The following is a 16,556-nucleotide window of genomic DNA, read 5'->3' as shown; positions in this document are numbered from 1 at the left end:
GTCTACTCTTCTACAATGGTCAAGGATCTACTCTGGTTCCAAATACTGAAAAAAACAGCAAGAGAATGAACTCAAAATTATGAAGGTCCTGATGGCCCAGGTCTATAAAGTTGACTATATTAAACTACCTAAAGTGATACTTTTAACAAAAGTCTACCAAAAACCCGATGGTAGGATATTACCATTTTATCCTAATTTATTAATCATGAGCATATTAATCTAACATGCAGCCAATGCTGTCAAGTCCCATCAACTAAGGTAGACAGTATTATTACTGTGGAGTCCCTAGGTGGTACAAATGGTTAATGCACTCACTGCTTACCTGAAGGTTGGCAGTTCAAGTCCACCCAGAGGCACCTCAGAAGAAAGGCCTGACAATCTACTTCCAAAAAATCAACTACTGAAAACCCTGTGGAGCACAGTTCTACTCTGACACACGGGGTCAACGTGAGTCAGAATCAACTCGACAGCAGCTAGTTATTTTTACTATATTACTAGCCTCATTATCCTTCAGATATTACTTAATTAAAAGTTGAAATTCCCAATCTTAAGGGCTCTACATGTAGAGCACCAATCTAGACTGAAAAACGTGCAGTTTTTCATCTAGAAAAATCTTAGAAGACAAAGTTCTGCAGGTTAGCTGGCCTTTCAGGAAGGCATCTTCCACCAGTGCACTGACCCAATTACTGGTCTGTGAAAGCTGCTACGTTTGGAAATGTGGATGCTATTAAGGCTCTTCCCTCACACTATACTTTATTCAGCTGGTAATTATGAATATGAGCTCAGCTCTGTGGAAAACAGAATAGAATGGTCAGCAGTCCTACTCTGTGAGTCTGCTCCCCTGGTGTCCAGAGAAGAGACGGATATTACAGTGTACTCTGCCAGCTTCTGCCCATTTTTCCAGCGTTCAGCCTCTACCTTCAGGAACTTTCCATAACCCCAGGTGTGAATTTTAGTTTAAAAGTTTTATGAATTTTAAACTAAGCTTTAATGTTTCACATCTGAAAACCTTCACACTGGAAGTTTCCTTTAGAGTCTACAGTTCAGAGTCATAAATAATGTAGTGCAATCAAGCAAGATTTCAGTGCAGTGGGAGACAATTAAAGTTGGATAAGGGTTCTAAAACTGAGAGATTTGTTCAGTCCGAACTTCATCTAAGCAGACCAAAGTCCTGGTCGTTGTAGTTTGGCAGTTGCTCTGCATTACATTGCAGTCAGTGGAAACATTTCCCCTGCTTTCAACCCTCATTCACTGTAACCTCTGTGAAAACTTGAGGAAAGGGGAAACTAATATGACAATTACACACACAATACGTATCTATTTATCACTGAACAAAGTCTGGATGCTTGGGACAGACTTACTGCAAGTTGATGTAGGCAGGCTACAGGGAGGGTAACAGCACTGCTCATTTTGTTTGGTTTGGGATAATACTTTTATAAGGAGTCCCTGGGTGGCACAGTGGTTAAAGTGCTCAGCTGCTAACCAAAAGGTCGGTGGTTCAAACCCACCAGCAGCTCTGCAGGAGAAAGATGTGGCAGTCGGCTTCAGTAAAGATTACAGCCTTGAAAACCCTATGGGGCAGTTCTCTTCCCTATAGGGTCGCTATGAGTTGGAACTGATTCAGTGGCGGTAGGTTTGGTTTTGGTTTTTGTGGCGCAAACAGTTAAGTGCCTGCGTACTAACCAAAAGGTTAGCAGTTTGAACCCACCCAAAGGCACCTTGGAAGACAGGCCTGGCAACCTGCCTCCAAAAGGTCACAGCCTGCAAAACCCTATAGAGCAGTTCTACTCTGCACACGAGGTTGCCAGGAGTCAGAATAGACTCAACTGCAACTAACAACAATACTCTTAAAAGTAGACTTCAGTCCTCACAGGGCAAGTTTGAAGCTCCATGAAAATAACTGTAACAAATTAACATGAGGTTACTAATCAAAATGGGCATTTTATAACAGCAGGTTTGAATGTTATTCTTTAAGCACATCAACATGAGGCTGGTGTCTGTCTAATAGCATAACATTTCGTTTAAAATTAATTTTAGTTAAAACATGGGGAATAATCATTTCTGCTCTTTGAACACAATGTGAAAGAAAATTGCTTTTAATGTGAGGAAAATATTTTTCAAATTAGACAATGTACATCAAAAACTATTATTCTGAACTCTGAAATATGTAGCCGTTGGCTATTTTAAATCAAAGAAAGGAAGACAGAGATAAAAGCTTTCCAATGGCTGCGTTGAATACAGAAGTAGTAAACCTACAAAAATTGTAATAAAAAAATGTTCACTTGGGGCTCCAAAGTACTCAAGACACTGTCAGTTTGGAGCGTTACTGGAGTTTAAATTAAAAGTATGTTTCAAATTACATGGGAAAAAAAAGATAGCATCTGTAAAGAAGTGGGCCCAGCAATCCGAGTCTTCGAAGAACCCAGAAGTAGTGAAGGAAGTAAGACAAACAGAAACCTGTACAGTAATGTCCACTGCAGCACTTTTCACAACAGCCAAAAGGTGGAAAATACCAAAGTGTCCATCAACAGATGAATGACTAAAGTGTGGTATATACACACAATGTACTATTACTCGGCCATAAATAAAGAGAAATGAAGTCCTGATGGATGTGCCACAACATGGAGGAACCTTGAAAACATCATGCTGAGTGAAATCAGTCAGTCTCGCTTATATGAAATAAGCAAATATATAGAAACCAAAGATTATTAGTGGTTACCAGGAGTGCACAACTTGAAGAATATAATCAACATCACTGAATTGTACATGCAGAAATTGTTGAGATGGAGTGTGTTTTGTTATGTATACTTTCACAACAATAAAATTAAAAAAAGAATAAGAAACGTCACTGCTGCTTAATTCATTTTATTTCAGTCCATCATCACACTTCTCTGCATGAGCAATCATGGGCCGAGTGTTACTTGCAGGAGGAGAAGGTCTTCCAGAAGAAATTCTTGCAGGTGGCTTTCTCTCGGCGCGTGGCCTGCTGAGGGGGCGGGCCATCCTGCCGCTTGGCCACCTCTCTGGCCTCCCTGCCCAGGAAGGGCACTGCCCTGGCCTGGGAGGTCCACTCGTTCCACCAAGCTAGGAAAGTCAAGAGGCCATTTTTCTTTATTTCTGCCACTTCCTGTAGATGCTTTTAAAAAGAAGCAGACAGCAAAGAAAAGAAAAATCAGCAATCTGGCTCAGCCAGTATTAAAAGATACAGAACCCTTTCCCTATTTTAACAAGAAAGATGTTCTGAACAATAAAGCACATTTCCATCTAAAGATGAGAAAGTTAAGAGAACGCCTTAAAGAAAATACTCTAAGAAAGATGTGACAAGTCTCAGTCAAGGAAACAAAAAACAAAAAACAAACAGCTTGTTATTGCCCTTAAAGAACTTTTGTTGAGGTCCTCATTAGACAGCTAAGGAAATAGATCATTTTCCCCTGACAAGTGACTGGCCACCAAGAAGCCCCCTGAGTCAAATCAGGCACATTTTGCTTGTTTTTCCCATCTTTGGTCATACTCCAAGATGTCCAAACATTTCTCTTGGAGACAGTAGTAGTTTTCCACACTATAACTTGAGATGTTATAGAGTTTAGCCTTTCAAATTCCTTAGAAAGCATCTAGGAGTAACCTGGTGATAAATGACCTGTCTGAAACTCATCTGGTAATTTCAGAGAAAAATCCATTTTTAATAGTCAAGTTTATGTACTCTTTCTTGGAACTTTTTCAAAATGGGAAAAAGACAGAAATAAATCACCTCATGAAGTTACCAGTTCTCACAATGGAAATGTAATGATGTCAATTAATCTGGGCCAGAGAGGACATGTGCTGTATGTCTAAATTAAGGCTCTAGAAGCAGGTGTGGCTGCACGGGCAGCACCCTGACCACGCCGCAGCAGACTGGCATAATCACACTACAAAGACGGGCAAGTTTATAGCCAACTTCAAAGGTCCAAAAGGGGACATCCTAGTACTGTGGGGACATGACAGAGCTCAAACCTGCCTTCTGTCCTATTTGTGAACTCAGCACACGGACACACAGGCTCTCAGACGTGGAGGTGCTAGTGAATACACAGACGTGGCCAAATATGCAGAAGACAAACAGAAAAGTGGGCTGGCCTGTACCTGGACCAGTACTCACCCCGCTGTCTGTGCCGGGGAGACTGTCCCCCAAGGGCAGGGTGGCGGTGGCTGCAGCCCCTGGGAGCAGCAGCAGGAGGCAGAGTGTCAGCAGCATTCTGCGGCCACAGGCACGGCTCTCCAGTTCCGCTGCTGTTCACCTTCTTGGCAGCTCTGAAATCGCTGTTTTGTGGATTTGGGTCTCTTCTTTGGGGACCGTGGGGTGGGGTGGGGGTTTAAGCTCAACCCACAGCCCTGTTTTTTGATATATATACATATCTAAAGCCGTACCCCCCTTCCTCACACTCAAGCAGTGACGCATTTGCCTGAGCAATCAGTGTCCCCAAAAGCGCTTTTGGATTGGATTTAACCCCTTAATTAAAGCCTCAGGTCTTTTCCTGTGTTTAGAGTGAATTTGCTCTTAATTTGGAATGCATGTGCTCTTGCTTCTAAAGAAGTTCTATTTCCTCGCAATTATGCCTATGGCAAGCAGGAAGTCATGAGAACAAAACCAAGTGATTTAACATAATATAAAATTAGCCTTGGATAAGGAGCTTAACATCTGAAATGTTGCCCACATAAAAATACGACTGAATCTGTCATAGGCAGAAGAAACAAAGAGCTGATGAGGTCTCAACAGCGATGTTCTGACAGCATCTGCTAGTGTCACCCAATCGCAGGCAAGGACACCCCTGAGTGACACTACCCAGAGCTCCCTCTCAGCCCAGCAGGCCAGACACACTGTGCTCTAGCCCAGGTCTGCTAAAACTGTAGTGTATACAAATCACCTTGAATACAGATTCTGATGCTGCAGGAGAGGGGAGGGGCTGAGATTCTGCATGTCTAACAAGCTCCCAGGTGATGCCGCGCTTGTTATACAAGGCTCTAATCCAGTGATTTTCAAGCTCCAGGTAACGACCCACTAGTGGGTTATAAACCAGCACTTCGTCTTGATGAAATGAACAGAAAAGATAATAGAGTGCATCACGTGTAGTAAGGTAAATATTGTTTCATGTTATATGTGTGTGTCAGGTGTAACGTCTTTCTTACTGTCATCATAGTCCCCACAAAGAGAGAAACGCTGGTGTGCGCTGCACCTGCCCAGCTCCCAGGGGCTCACTCTCCTCCAGAAGCCAGCGCCACCGTTGGGAAGTACAGAACCTTAGGTGCTTGACTCTGCTGCCTCCTGGCTTTTCCTCTCGGGTCCTAGTTTAAGCATCTCACCAACAAGTGCACAGACCCTTTTCAGCCAACTGAAGACAGCTTGTCAGATCTGAAACATCCACCTCAACATACTTCTTGTTAGCTGCCGTCTGGCTGCCCGCAGCTCATGGCAACCCCATGCTGCTCAGTCCTGCACCATCCTCATGATCGGTTGCAGACCAGACCATTAGGGTTTTCACTGGCTGATTTTCGCAAGTAGATTGCCAGGCCTTTCTTCCAAGTCTGTCTTAGTCTGGAAGCTCCGCCGAAACCCATTCATTATAACAACACGCAAACCTCCACTGAAAGACGGGTGACGGCTGCGCTTGAGGTGCACCGGCCAGGAACTGAATCTACATCTCCAGCATGGAAGGCGAGAATTCTACCACTGAACCACCACTGCCCCCTCAAACATTCTTAGGGAAGATGAATATGCAAGACAAAGCTCTAAACTGAAAAACTGCAGTAAAGCAACCTGAGAACTGACAGCTCTCCAGAAGTGAGCAATGCAGTTTTCTGTTTTCCAAAGTTCTCGTTCACACCCCTTCACAAAGGGAAATCTTGACATTAAGTTTCACCTTGCCACAGGCTTTGTGTTAGATTATTTTAAGATTCTAGGTGAAATTAGCATGACCTGATGACTATTTGGAAACCCTGGTGGTGTAGTCGTTAAGTGCTACGGCTGCTAACCAAGCGGTCAGCAGTTCAAATCTACCAGGTGCTCCTTGGAAACTCTATGGGGGCAGTTCTACCCTGTCCTATAGGGTCACTATGAGTTGGAATTGACTTGACGGCAACAGGTTTTTTGATGACTGTTTGTTGCTTAGTCCTTTTTTTTCTGTACCAAAATAATTCTTTTGCCTAAGGTAATTCCCATATTAACAACCTGTGTTATGCACATGACACAACCTTGCTTGCTGAAAGAGGACTTGAAGCACTTAATGATGAACAGCAAAGACCACAGCCTTCAGTACGGATTACACCTCAACATAAAGAAAACAAAAATCCTCACAACTGGCCCAATGAGCAACATCAACATCAGATGGACTGACACAGTGGCTGCAATAACGGGCTCAAGCATAACAACGATCGTGAGGATGGTGCAGGACTGGGCAGTGTTTCGTTCTGTTGTACACAGGGTCACTGTGAGTCAGAACTGACTTGATGGCACCAAAAACAATTCCCACAAATGGCATTAAGATTTTGAGGCATTCCTGGAGGTGAAAAATTCATATCCCTAGTCTATTTTTGCAGATTTTACTCAATGGACTCCCAACTTTCTGAGCACCTGGTGCGTGTACAGCAACTCACATACCACAAAGGACCTAAGTGACCCACAGTCTCACAGAGACGGTACAGCCTAGCAAGGGGGGTAGGATACATACTCTACAAATGAAAGATGTAAATTTCCAGGGCAATAGTAAGTGTGCTGAGAAGATTATGTGCTGCAGGTTGGGGAAGGCCGCATGCTATTTTACTACTAACTGTTTTCAAGGATACGGCACCACACTTTAGCATTTAAAGGTGAGGAATCTAGACTAGACTCCTGGCGTTGCCATTTAATTAGCCTCTTTGTGCTCCCAGTTTCCTCACCTATAAACTGGGGGAACTACGTACCTCATAGAGTTGTTGTGAGGACCAAAGGGGATCATTAAAGCACTTAAATACAAGCAGAACACATAGTAGATATCCACTGCATGTTAGGAATTGTTGTTAAGAAGACAGCCTCAATCACTTACTCTCCCATCAGTATAAAGAGCTCCTACTGCAAAATGTTGGGAATCCCTGATTACAGCCATGTAACCTGAGCAAGGGCTGCTCCAAATCCCAGGGGACAAGTATTCATGGGGTGCCTTTCACGTACCAGGCACTACAGAAGGTGATGAGTGATCACTGTTCAGCACTCCAAAGTCTGCTCTCATGGAGCTGATAATTTAATATTTTATGCAATACTGTGTGTTTCTGAAAAGGTGTACAATGGGAGCTTTGATTAAAGGGAACTCAGTACTGAATTCTTTTGAAAAACACATACCACCAACATACCAGTTACCGCTGAGTCAACTCTGACTCATGGTGACCCCATCTGTGCTCCATAGGGTTTTCAAATGGCTGATTTTTTGGAAGTAGATCACCAGGCCTTTCTTCCAAGGCACCTCTGGGTGGACTCAAACCTCCAACCTTTCAATTAGCAGCTGAGACTGTTAACCATTTGTACCACCCAGGAAAACAAAAATGGCTTCTTCTTGAGAGCATAACTAGGAACTAGATAGAAATCTGAAGGTAGATGATTTTTCTCTATATATGTAAGAATCTTGTAACAATTACAGTGTCCAATAATGGAAAGAGTGCTCTATCCCTGGTGTGGTAATGAGCTCTCTGTACCTGGACGAGTTCAACAGAGCCTGAGGAACCGTATGTCAGGAATATTGAAGAAGGGGTTCCTATGTTGGTGAGGAAGTTGAGCTAAATAACTTCTAAGGGTTCTTTATAGATTCTATAATTTAGTAAAGAGAATAAGCATGCTCCAATTAACCTCAGGCATTTGGGTTTTAAGGTATTAGCTGTAGACAAGCCAGTGTAGACCTCTTCCGGTACATTCCAGCTGCTGCTGGGTACAGAAGGGGACACTTTGAAACTGCCTTTGCTCTAGCTGACGTCAATAATAAAAAAATTAAAACAGAATATTTTCTTTCAAGCTTTTTGAGAAAGTGGCATAATTAAGAAAACAAATGTTTTCAATGTAAACTGTATCAAACTACATGTTAGCATATATTTCCAAATATATTGCAAAAACATCTGCTTCTTTATATGGTTAATCATCTGTAGGTCTAGTCAAAGTTCAGATGAGCTTCCAGGCCTCTGAGAAAGCAAGCTCACTGAGAAGGTTGGCCCTCTAGAGCTCCTTTCTGCCACAGATGGAGTGGTAAAGGGTAATCAATATCACCTTGGAAGTTCCAGAGTAACTAACCCCTCACTGGAATGTGTAGTGGGGATTAGGAGGCTCATGAGACCATGGGGAGCAGAGTCAGTGATTCCTTACAAAGTCCAGCCATCCCTATGTTTTAATCCCAGAAAAATGTGTTGTAAGACCATGTCTAAAATACAAATGGGACATGCATAAACACGCTAAACAAACCAAAAGATTACATGAAAGTCAAGTCAATATTCTCATTTGGTTAGAAAACCTCACATTAGCATCCTTGTGCCAACCAGGGGCCAGGACCCCCAAGCACACGGGTTCACCATTTCTAGCCATGTAGACACTGAGTTTCAGGAGCTATAGAAATCTATAAAAATAAGATGTGCTACAATGGTTTCTACCTATTTCCTTCGTCTCATACAACCTCACTGGGAAGTATTTTTAACCCTATTTCACTGATAAGAACACAAAGTTTCAGAAAGTCAGTTACTTAAGTGGCAAAACCAGGATGCACATCTAGATCCATCCAGCCTTTGGAAAGTCCCCTGGTATCTATTCCATAAACTCTTCCTGATGAGGGGTTTAGAGAGAGCTTATCTAAAAATGAAACTGCGAACATACAGCTCTTTGGCTGAAATAAGGACGGAAGATGTTATGATTCACTTTTCTTTCACTGATGTGACACACAGATGTTACAATTATTATCTAAGATCAAAATGGTTAGTTAGTTGCAGAACCTGAAGTCATGAAGTTTGAAGTCAGTGCTTTCCTATGGCCATAGCTTAGCATCTGCCTTTGAGAGTCAGACTTTGGGGTAGCTTTTGCTGATCATATTTGGGCATGGGTGGTAAAAATTCTATCCAAGATGCATGCCCTTTTCTCTCTTGCGCACTCTAGAGTCAGCACCCCTGAACGTGAATACCGTCTCTACTAATCAATAGTCTGGTGACCTTGGGCAGCTGGTTACCCCCGTCAAGCTTCATTCAGTTAGACTGTCAAAAAACGTGAATAATCAGATTTACCGATAGAGTTGTGAAGATTCAAGGGAGTCCCTAGCACAGCGCCTGGCACACAGAAAGGGCTCTGTCAATGCCAGTCCCCTCTTTGCCCCAACTGCCCCTAAGCGAAGAGGGATACCCTGGACCTCAAAATAAACCCCAGAGAGAAGACAGCACTGGGCTCTTGGAAGCATCTCTTACAGAAACAGAGGACAAAACACTGAAATATTTTGGAAGAGCAGTCCTGGATTCTACTTCTGCCCAGTAGAACCATAGTTCAATAACAAAATAGCCAGAGAAGTGTCACATAGTGTGTTGCTGGAGAAAATCAACTCCAAAAAGTAAAAAGGACCATTTCCAAACATCCACCCTTTTACCTGTGATCACAGGTGACACGGGCTTAAAAACAACATCCTAATACTGGTCATTAGAAAAGCTAACTAAATATAGCTTTGCTCATTTATCTTTCAGGGATTGTCATTTAGCCTGGAAAATTAAGTAAGAGAATTTAAAAAAAAAACTATGATTTTTTTGCTCTAAAAAGTTGACCATGTTTAATTGCTAACACAATTCTATTAAATTCCAAGAGATACCATTTCTAACATACCATTCAAAGACAATACCTTTTTTATGTGTATAAGTAAGACATGGGAATATTTTGCTTAAGAGTTTCCAGTTCTCTTCAATTAGCTTTTGAAGTCAATGACTTAAGAGAATATAGGACAAAAAGCCTCCTGGCCTTTTTTTTCCTAACCTCCACTTAGAATCCCCTTTGTGACAACATGCATTTCTGGGCGGCTCTACCTACTTCCAAGTGGCGGAAAGTCTAATTCTCACTTTCCACTACTCCAGCCTCTGCCGGCTCCCTTGAATCTTTGTTTCCATTCTCAAACTTCTTTTTCTTCTTTGCTTTTTGTTCTAGGTTAAACTGAGCAATCTCTTCATTTTTCTCTGTGATGTATTTTAGCTACAAAAAAAATAAAATAAATAAGTCAAAGAATTGTATTTGTAGCTGGTTGTAAAACCATTTTATTAATCTAAAAAATAAAACCTATACCCTCCCAACCATTACCATTCCCACCCAAAGAATTTGGGTGGAAAAACTTGGATTACATTTCTCAGACTTTAATGCAACTTCAGTTTTTTTCTGGAAAAAGGAATCAAGTACAAAAATTAATTCACTGCTACTCATATATCTTCCCAGCAGTATACTCCAATGTAGGAGTACCTTAACAATCAAAAGAATTAAAACTTGGAGATCATATAAGGCATCTCAATCACAAATATACTCTACAAAGCACAAATACAGTCACCACCCCCCTAAACTTATTCAGCTAAAATTTACTGGGCAACTACAATGTACCAGGTACTGGGGCTACAAAGGAAATAAGACAAGGCCCCTGCCCTCACAGATGACTTAGTCAAATGCACAGATGTAGGTGTAACTCTTTGGTAATGAGATTACATCAGATGGAAAAAAAAAATTGAGTCCAAAATAAAAACAATATTCTGAAGTAAACAAATATGGAATAAGCAGGTGACTTTCCAATTAATATTATAAGATGACTTGCATTGAACATTCCTTTGAATGTTCTTAGAAACTGCTCCCTGAAGCAGACCAAGTTATAACACTGAACAGAATTTATGAAGAGATGTCTTTTTCTCTAATTCACAGAACCACGAAACACCTTAGCTATTTTACTTAGGAATCACATTATGCTTAACCTTGACTTAAAACTTTGAAGAACGGATATCAGATGAGCAGCGGGAGAAAAGATAGCACAGTGGAAACAGAACTAGACGCAGGGTTAGAAGGTAAAGGTTCAACTATCAACTCACTCAGAAAGCTTCATATTTAACTTTGGGAAGTTACTGAACTTCAGGTTAGTCTGTAAAATGGGGCTAATAAGTTGTGTTATTAATAACCCTTCATTCTACTGGGTTGGACCATGCCTGCCCCTGACCCCCTAATCATGTCCACCCATAACATCAGAATGTGACCTTATTTAGTAATAGTGTCTCTGCAGATGTAGTTAGTTAAAATGAGGTCATACTGGAGTAGGGTGGGCCCTAAATCCAGTGACTGGTGTCCTTATACGAAGAGGAGACACAGACACACAGGAAAGATGCCACGTGGAGACAGAAGATTGGCCAGAAGCAGCAGAAACTGGAGTTATGCAGCCACAAACCAAGGACTGCCTTGGGGCTACCAGAAGCCGGAAGAGTCAAGGAAAGATCCTTCCCCTACAGCCTTCAGAGGGAGCATGGTGCTGCTGACACCTTGGTTTTGGACTTCTAGCCTCCAGAACTGTGAGAAAATAAATTTCTGTTATTTTAGGCCACTCAGTTTATGGTTATTTTTCCTAGGCAGCCCTAGGAAACTAATACACCCTCACAGTGCGGTTGTGAAGATTAAATAATATACATAAAATAATTTTTATAAAAGTCCCCTATAAACTGTAAACTGTTATCCAAAGTCACTCATTCAACAAACATTTATTGAGCACCTAGGTGCGCTATGCCAGGCGCTGTTCTGGGCGCTGCAGATGGAACGGAGACAAGAGACACAAAAACCCCTGCCCTCGTGGAGCTCATATTATAGGAAGGAGCATAAACCAGTTTAACTATCAGCATAAGACCAAGTCAGGCATCCTCAGAAGTGTCCTGGATCTGCCAAGGGCCCCGGTGACCAGCCTGACATGATCAGGTTGTCTCTGGTGCCAATGTCCTCACCTGTAAAACGAGGACTCAGTCAGGATGATTTCTAAGTTCCTTTCCAACTCTAGACTTCTTTGAAAAGATAGAAAATGTGCTCATTTTTCCTGCACGCCTCGGCCAAACAGTTACTCCTTCCACACTTGGCCTGTCAGGAGAACTCTGAGCACCAGAACAAAACTATTCCCACAGACTCTGGCCTGTGACCTGTCTCTGACATCATGCTGTAAACGAAACATGGGACCAAAGTTTTGAGATACGACAAAAAAGGCAAATTATAAAATCCAGAGAGTGCTGATTAGAAAATTTCAAATTGGCTTAGCAAGATCCATCATAATGAAAGAAAGACTATAAATTACAGGCAGGTCTGAATGGTTCAACCACCTCTAGTTTTTAAATCAAGGTGCCCTGGGGGAATAACTTCATGGCTTGCAGTGATTAATTGGGAATAATGTATTCTGATGGGAAAGGGGAGTGAGGAAAGAAATTCATCTCTCACCAGTGAATTGCTCCTCCTGGCTAAGAGCTTCACATCATCCGTGTTAATTGTGCTTCTTTTTGCATGTCTGTAGAAAGGGCAGAAACAATTCACCAGAATGTTTGATATTATTTAAAGTTTTGATGAAACAAAAAAGTCCATGGTCAGACTTCAAACAAGCAAGGCCCTCTAAGAGCTCTTCTTTTTAGATTAAGGTCATTAAGCAACAGTGGCACAAAAATGAGTGAAGTTACTAGCCAATGTACCAATTAAGTAAAGAGAAAGCAGAAGCCCATCTGTCTACCTCCATCCAAGGGCCAAGGGTGCCTTGAGAATAAGAACACAAGAAAGGAGTCTGCACAGTTACAACTCTTCCAAAAGTGACCTGCTTAGTCACAGTGAAAAACACAGAAAAACTAAGGTCAGTATACAACTTCAGTGGAAAGAGAAAATGGACAGAGTTGCACAATACAAAGATCACCTCTGTTTAAGTAGATGTGAAACAGAATAACAAAGAATATCCATGAAGCATGGTTTTACTTATACCAAGATCCTGAAGCCCTTCTCCAAGGACTAAATTACAAGAAAAGGCTTATGCAGGAAAAGGCAAATACCTCATTCCCCAATGAAGAGTTAATGCATTTCCTCATCCATATCCTAGGTAGAGCAAAGAATGTCATTTAAACTGAAGTCTGTTTCTTGTTCACAACTGGGACTCGAATTCTTATTCCAGTCCTCTTATCTTTGCTTTAAAAGGTAATTTGATAAATTCTCATGGACTCCAGACTGCCTGGAGCCGTGGAGGGTGGATGAACCCCTGAAACTATTTCCCTGAGATAATCTTAAAACACTAGACCAAAAATATCCCCTGAAATCTTAAAACTGAACAATACTTTAGCTTAAACTAGTAAAAAATGTCTGCCTTGAGCATTATGCTCTTTTAAGAACTACCTATAAGTGATATAACTGACAACAGCAACTTGAAAGATTAGATAGGAACCTTAGCGGGCAAAAAGTTTTCGTTAATGGAGGAAGAACAACTCAGAAAAGGAGGGTGAGAATGGTTGCACAACTTGAAGAATGTAATCAATGTCACTAAATTTTACATGTAGAAACTATTGAATTGGTGTATGTTTTGCTGTGTATATTCTCAACAATAAAAGTAAAAAAAAAAAAAACTGCAAAAAAAAAGATAATTTGAGATAATAGGCTCTATTCAATAATTTTACTCTGAATTACAGCCTTTCTTCCCATTTCCAACTTTCCAACAAATAAGTAGGAGTGGTTCATCTTTGTATCCTCAATAACCAGCACGTAGTTAAATCCTCACTAAATACCTGCTGAGTTAAAGATAAAATCACACCAATTCTAATTGTGGAATATAATTCTACACATCCTGTTAAATGTGCAAATATCATCTCATTATGATTGATAATATCTGCCTGTCATGAGAGAATATTCATCTCAGGAGGTCAAAAGGTGATATAATGAGCAGCCACAAAGTATGTGGCCACATCCACAGATGTTCTAGAGTAGCGACTAGTAAATGCCCATGGACACAGTGCAGCCCTGGTCTCAATCACAATCAGGCTGCTGTGTCTATCTGTATTTACATTTTTCTTGTTGTTAGCTGCTGCCGACTCAGCCTCCAACTCGTGGCAACCCCATGCACAATGAAACAAAACAGTGCCCACTCCTGCATCATCTTCATGATTGGTTGCAGACTGGACCATTGTGATCCATAAGGTTTTCATTGGCTGCTTTTTGGAAGTAGATCACCAGGCCTTTCTTCTAGTCCATCTCAGTCTGAAAGCTCCACTGAAAGATGTTCAGCATCACAGCAACACACAAGCCTCCACTAACAGATGCGTGATGGCTACACTTGAGGTGCACTGGGCCAGGAATCAAATCTGGATCTCCTGTATCGAAGGGGAGAATTCTACTACTGAACTACCTTGCCCCCCTCAACAGCTTTTATCCAAACTTTTACTTAAGAGGATTTCCTTCCTTGTGGAGCTTACCATCTAGGTAAGACATACACACTCTTCCCCCTAGTACACAACAAAAGAAAGTTAACCTTCTAATGTAATTATAAAATAGAGTTATCCGAAAGCTTAATGTGTCACAAACTAAATATTTCTAATTTCACTTTTATTTCTAGAATTTTTAGAAAAGTATTTTTAAAATTTCATTGTCTTTTTCCACAGCTAACATAGAAATGGCAAGTAAGGGTAATAAATGTACTTCTCAGGAGACAGGGGGGAGACAACGGGCCACACATAAGTTAACAATGAATAAGCCATGTGAGATATCAGTATCCCATAATACTATCTTATCCCTTTTGGCCAAGTTGAAGATACTAAGCGGTTTTTAGGGAGTAATATATACAGGGATAGGAAAGATTTAAAGCCTGCCCTCTGAGAACCTACTGCTTTAATTCATTCAAAATATTCATCCGAGAAACAAAGAGCTAATAGGAGCAAGGTGAAAAGTATGCGGTGTGGGAGAAGCTGGCACCAAATCAGAAATGGTAGCAAATTAGAAAGCTTTAGCCCTTTCAGGCCTTAGTCATTCAAATTGCTTCATAAAAGCAATTTTTTGCAATTGTTTTCAATTACCTAACGTACTAATTGAAGAGATGAGCATAAATCACCTGTAAAAGCTAAAGCTTTGCCAGCTGAAAGCAAGTCGCCCACTTTTCAAGGAGTATGTCTTACTCCTAACAAATGCGGCAAATGAAAGCTTCTAACTGTAGACGGTGCTGTCATTATCTGTACACCTGTGAGCAATTACATCTGCCAACACAATGTCGCCCCAACGCCACAGAGGCAGCAAGACCCCGACAAGAGCGTTCCTTAGACCCGGGGAATTGCCTTTTGTCCCATCCTCTTTTCCCTCCTATAAAGCTTCAAACCACCCCAAAGAAAACGTTTTTAAAATACACACACCACGCACATTCAGAGTCCTGGAGACATTATTCATATCTTTTTAATCTAGAACTGAGTATCTTCTGTTGTTTAACAGAAAATACTTGGAAAACTTCAAAAAATGCCAAATCAAGTCTGAATCGACGTGATTAAAGCAGGCATTACATTCTTGTAGCATCACAATTCGACACTAGCTTCCACAAAATACCAAAAATTGAATTGCTAAAGTCCTCCTGATATACACCACCAGATGGAGAGTATCAATGGAAGGTAAACAAACACAGCATGAGATAATCTAGTCCTCTACCCACCTGGCAAACATTTCAAGGTCTTTTGCAAAATTTTCTGAAAGAGAAAAGAGATGTACTTTAGCTCCCATTGTCTCAATCTTGTTCCACAAAGATGAAAAGTGAAATCTCTATTCTACAGTAAGCACAGTGACTAATACAACAAACCTATTAAAGGTGAGAGGAGGCACCATTTCAGGCAGCCCAATCATTTTATAACTGCCTTTAGCCATTTTACTCATTATGACCACCTTGTCCTTCCCTGCACCTTCTACCCTTTATTACAAGCCTTCTGTTCATTGTGGCTACACCTTTGGTTCCTAGAAACTATTCTTTAACCTTAATTTTTGCTATAAGTTAGGGCTTGTGAGGACACTAATTTCCTCTGAAGTCAAGCAAATACCAACGCCACAAGTTCAGCTACCAATAAACTATAGGTAGTATAAAAATGTTACAAAGCATTGAAATAAAAAAAGGTAATATCTGATGTTCCAGGCATCAGGGCAGTTTATTAAAACACAATAAAATAAAGGTGCTGATGTCCCAGTATTAATGTGTTGTTGTTAGATGCCGTCGAGTCGATTCCAACTCATGGCGACCCCATGTGTGCAGAGCAGAACCCACTGCCAGGGCTGTCTTCTGAGGTGCCTTTGGGTGGGTTCGAACCACCAACCTTTCAGTTAGTAGTCACACGTTTAACTGTGCCACCTAGGGACTCCTGTAGTGTTAATGTAACAGAAAAAAATATATAGTTTTTTTCACAAAATATCCAAATCTTACCTCCAGGAAAAGAAATACATTGCCTAAATAGTTTATGATTAGAATGTTCTTTGCCTCTTCGGAATACATGCCACAGCACCCACACATTTCTCCCAGGCGAAATCCACCTTCAGGACTTCATTCAGAACTTTTATATAT

General features: G+C 41.1%; 2 protein-coding genes across 3 annotated transcripts in view; both read right to left on the bottom strand.

The window, feature by feature from the left end:
• Positions 1–2,843: 2,843 nt before the first annotated feature.
• CORT (cortistatin) lies at positions 2,844–5,442 on the bottom strand. The gene is made up of 2 exons (XM_023739411.1): positions 4,133–5,442; positions 2,844–3,136 (listed from the first exon to the last, which is right to left on the bottom strand). Exons 1-2 carry the CDS (start codon positions 4,226–4,228, stop codon positions 2,918–2,920), a joined length of 315 nt encoding a protein of 104 aa, XP_023595179.1. The 5' UTR covers positions 4,229–5,442; the 3' UTR covers positions 2,844–2,917.
• Positions 3,038–16,556, bottom strand: part of CENPS (centromere protein S) — a 17,697-nt gene continuing 4,178 nt past the window's right edge. Inside the window, exons 3-6 of one of the 2 annotated variants that reach the window (XM_023739410.1) lie at positions 15,663–15,696; positions 12,446–12,512; positions 10,040–10,198; positions 3,038–3,136 (exon numbers count right to left, since the gene is read on the bottom strand). In XM_023739410.1, coding sequence (XP_023595178.1) covers positions 10,058–10,198; positions 12,446–12,512; positions 15,663–15,696 — 242 coding nt within the window. In that variant the 3' untranslated portion in view covers positions 3,038–3,136; positions 10,040–10,057. Of the gene's footprint in view, positions 3,137–6,395; positions 10,199–12,445; positions 12,513–15,662; positions 15,697–16,556 lie in introns of those variants that run through there. The other variant, XM_004385156.2, reaches the window with a different exon arrangement.

Source organism: Trichechus manatus, unplaced genomic scaffold, assembly GCF_000243295.1.
Source record: "Trichechus manatus latirostris isolate Lorelei unplaced genomic scaffold, TriManLat1.0 scaffold00133, whole genome shotgun sequence".
NCBI classification, from domain to species: Eukaryota; Metazoa; Chordata; class Mammalia; order Sirenia; family Trichechidae; genus Trichechus; species Trichechus manatus.
This window is presented reverse-complemented; position numbering and strand designations above follow the sequence as displayed.

Excerpts from the sequence above, each read along its gene's own strand:
- CORT (XM_023739411.1), bottom strand. The coding sequence starts at position 4,228 with ATGCTGCTGACACTCTGCCTCCTGCTGCTGCTCCCAGGGGCTGCAGCC. Across the intron at positions 3,137-4,132 it reads TCCCCGGCACAGACAGCGGG|CATCTACAGGAAGTGGCAGA; the intron begins GTGAGTACTGGT and ends TCTTTTTAAAAG.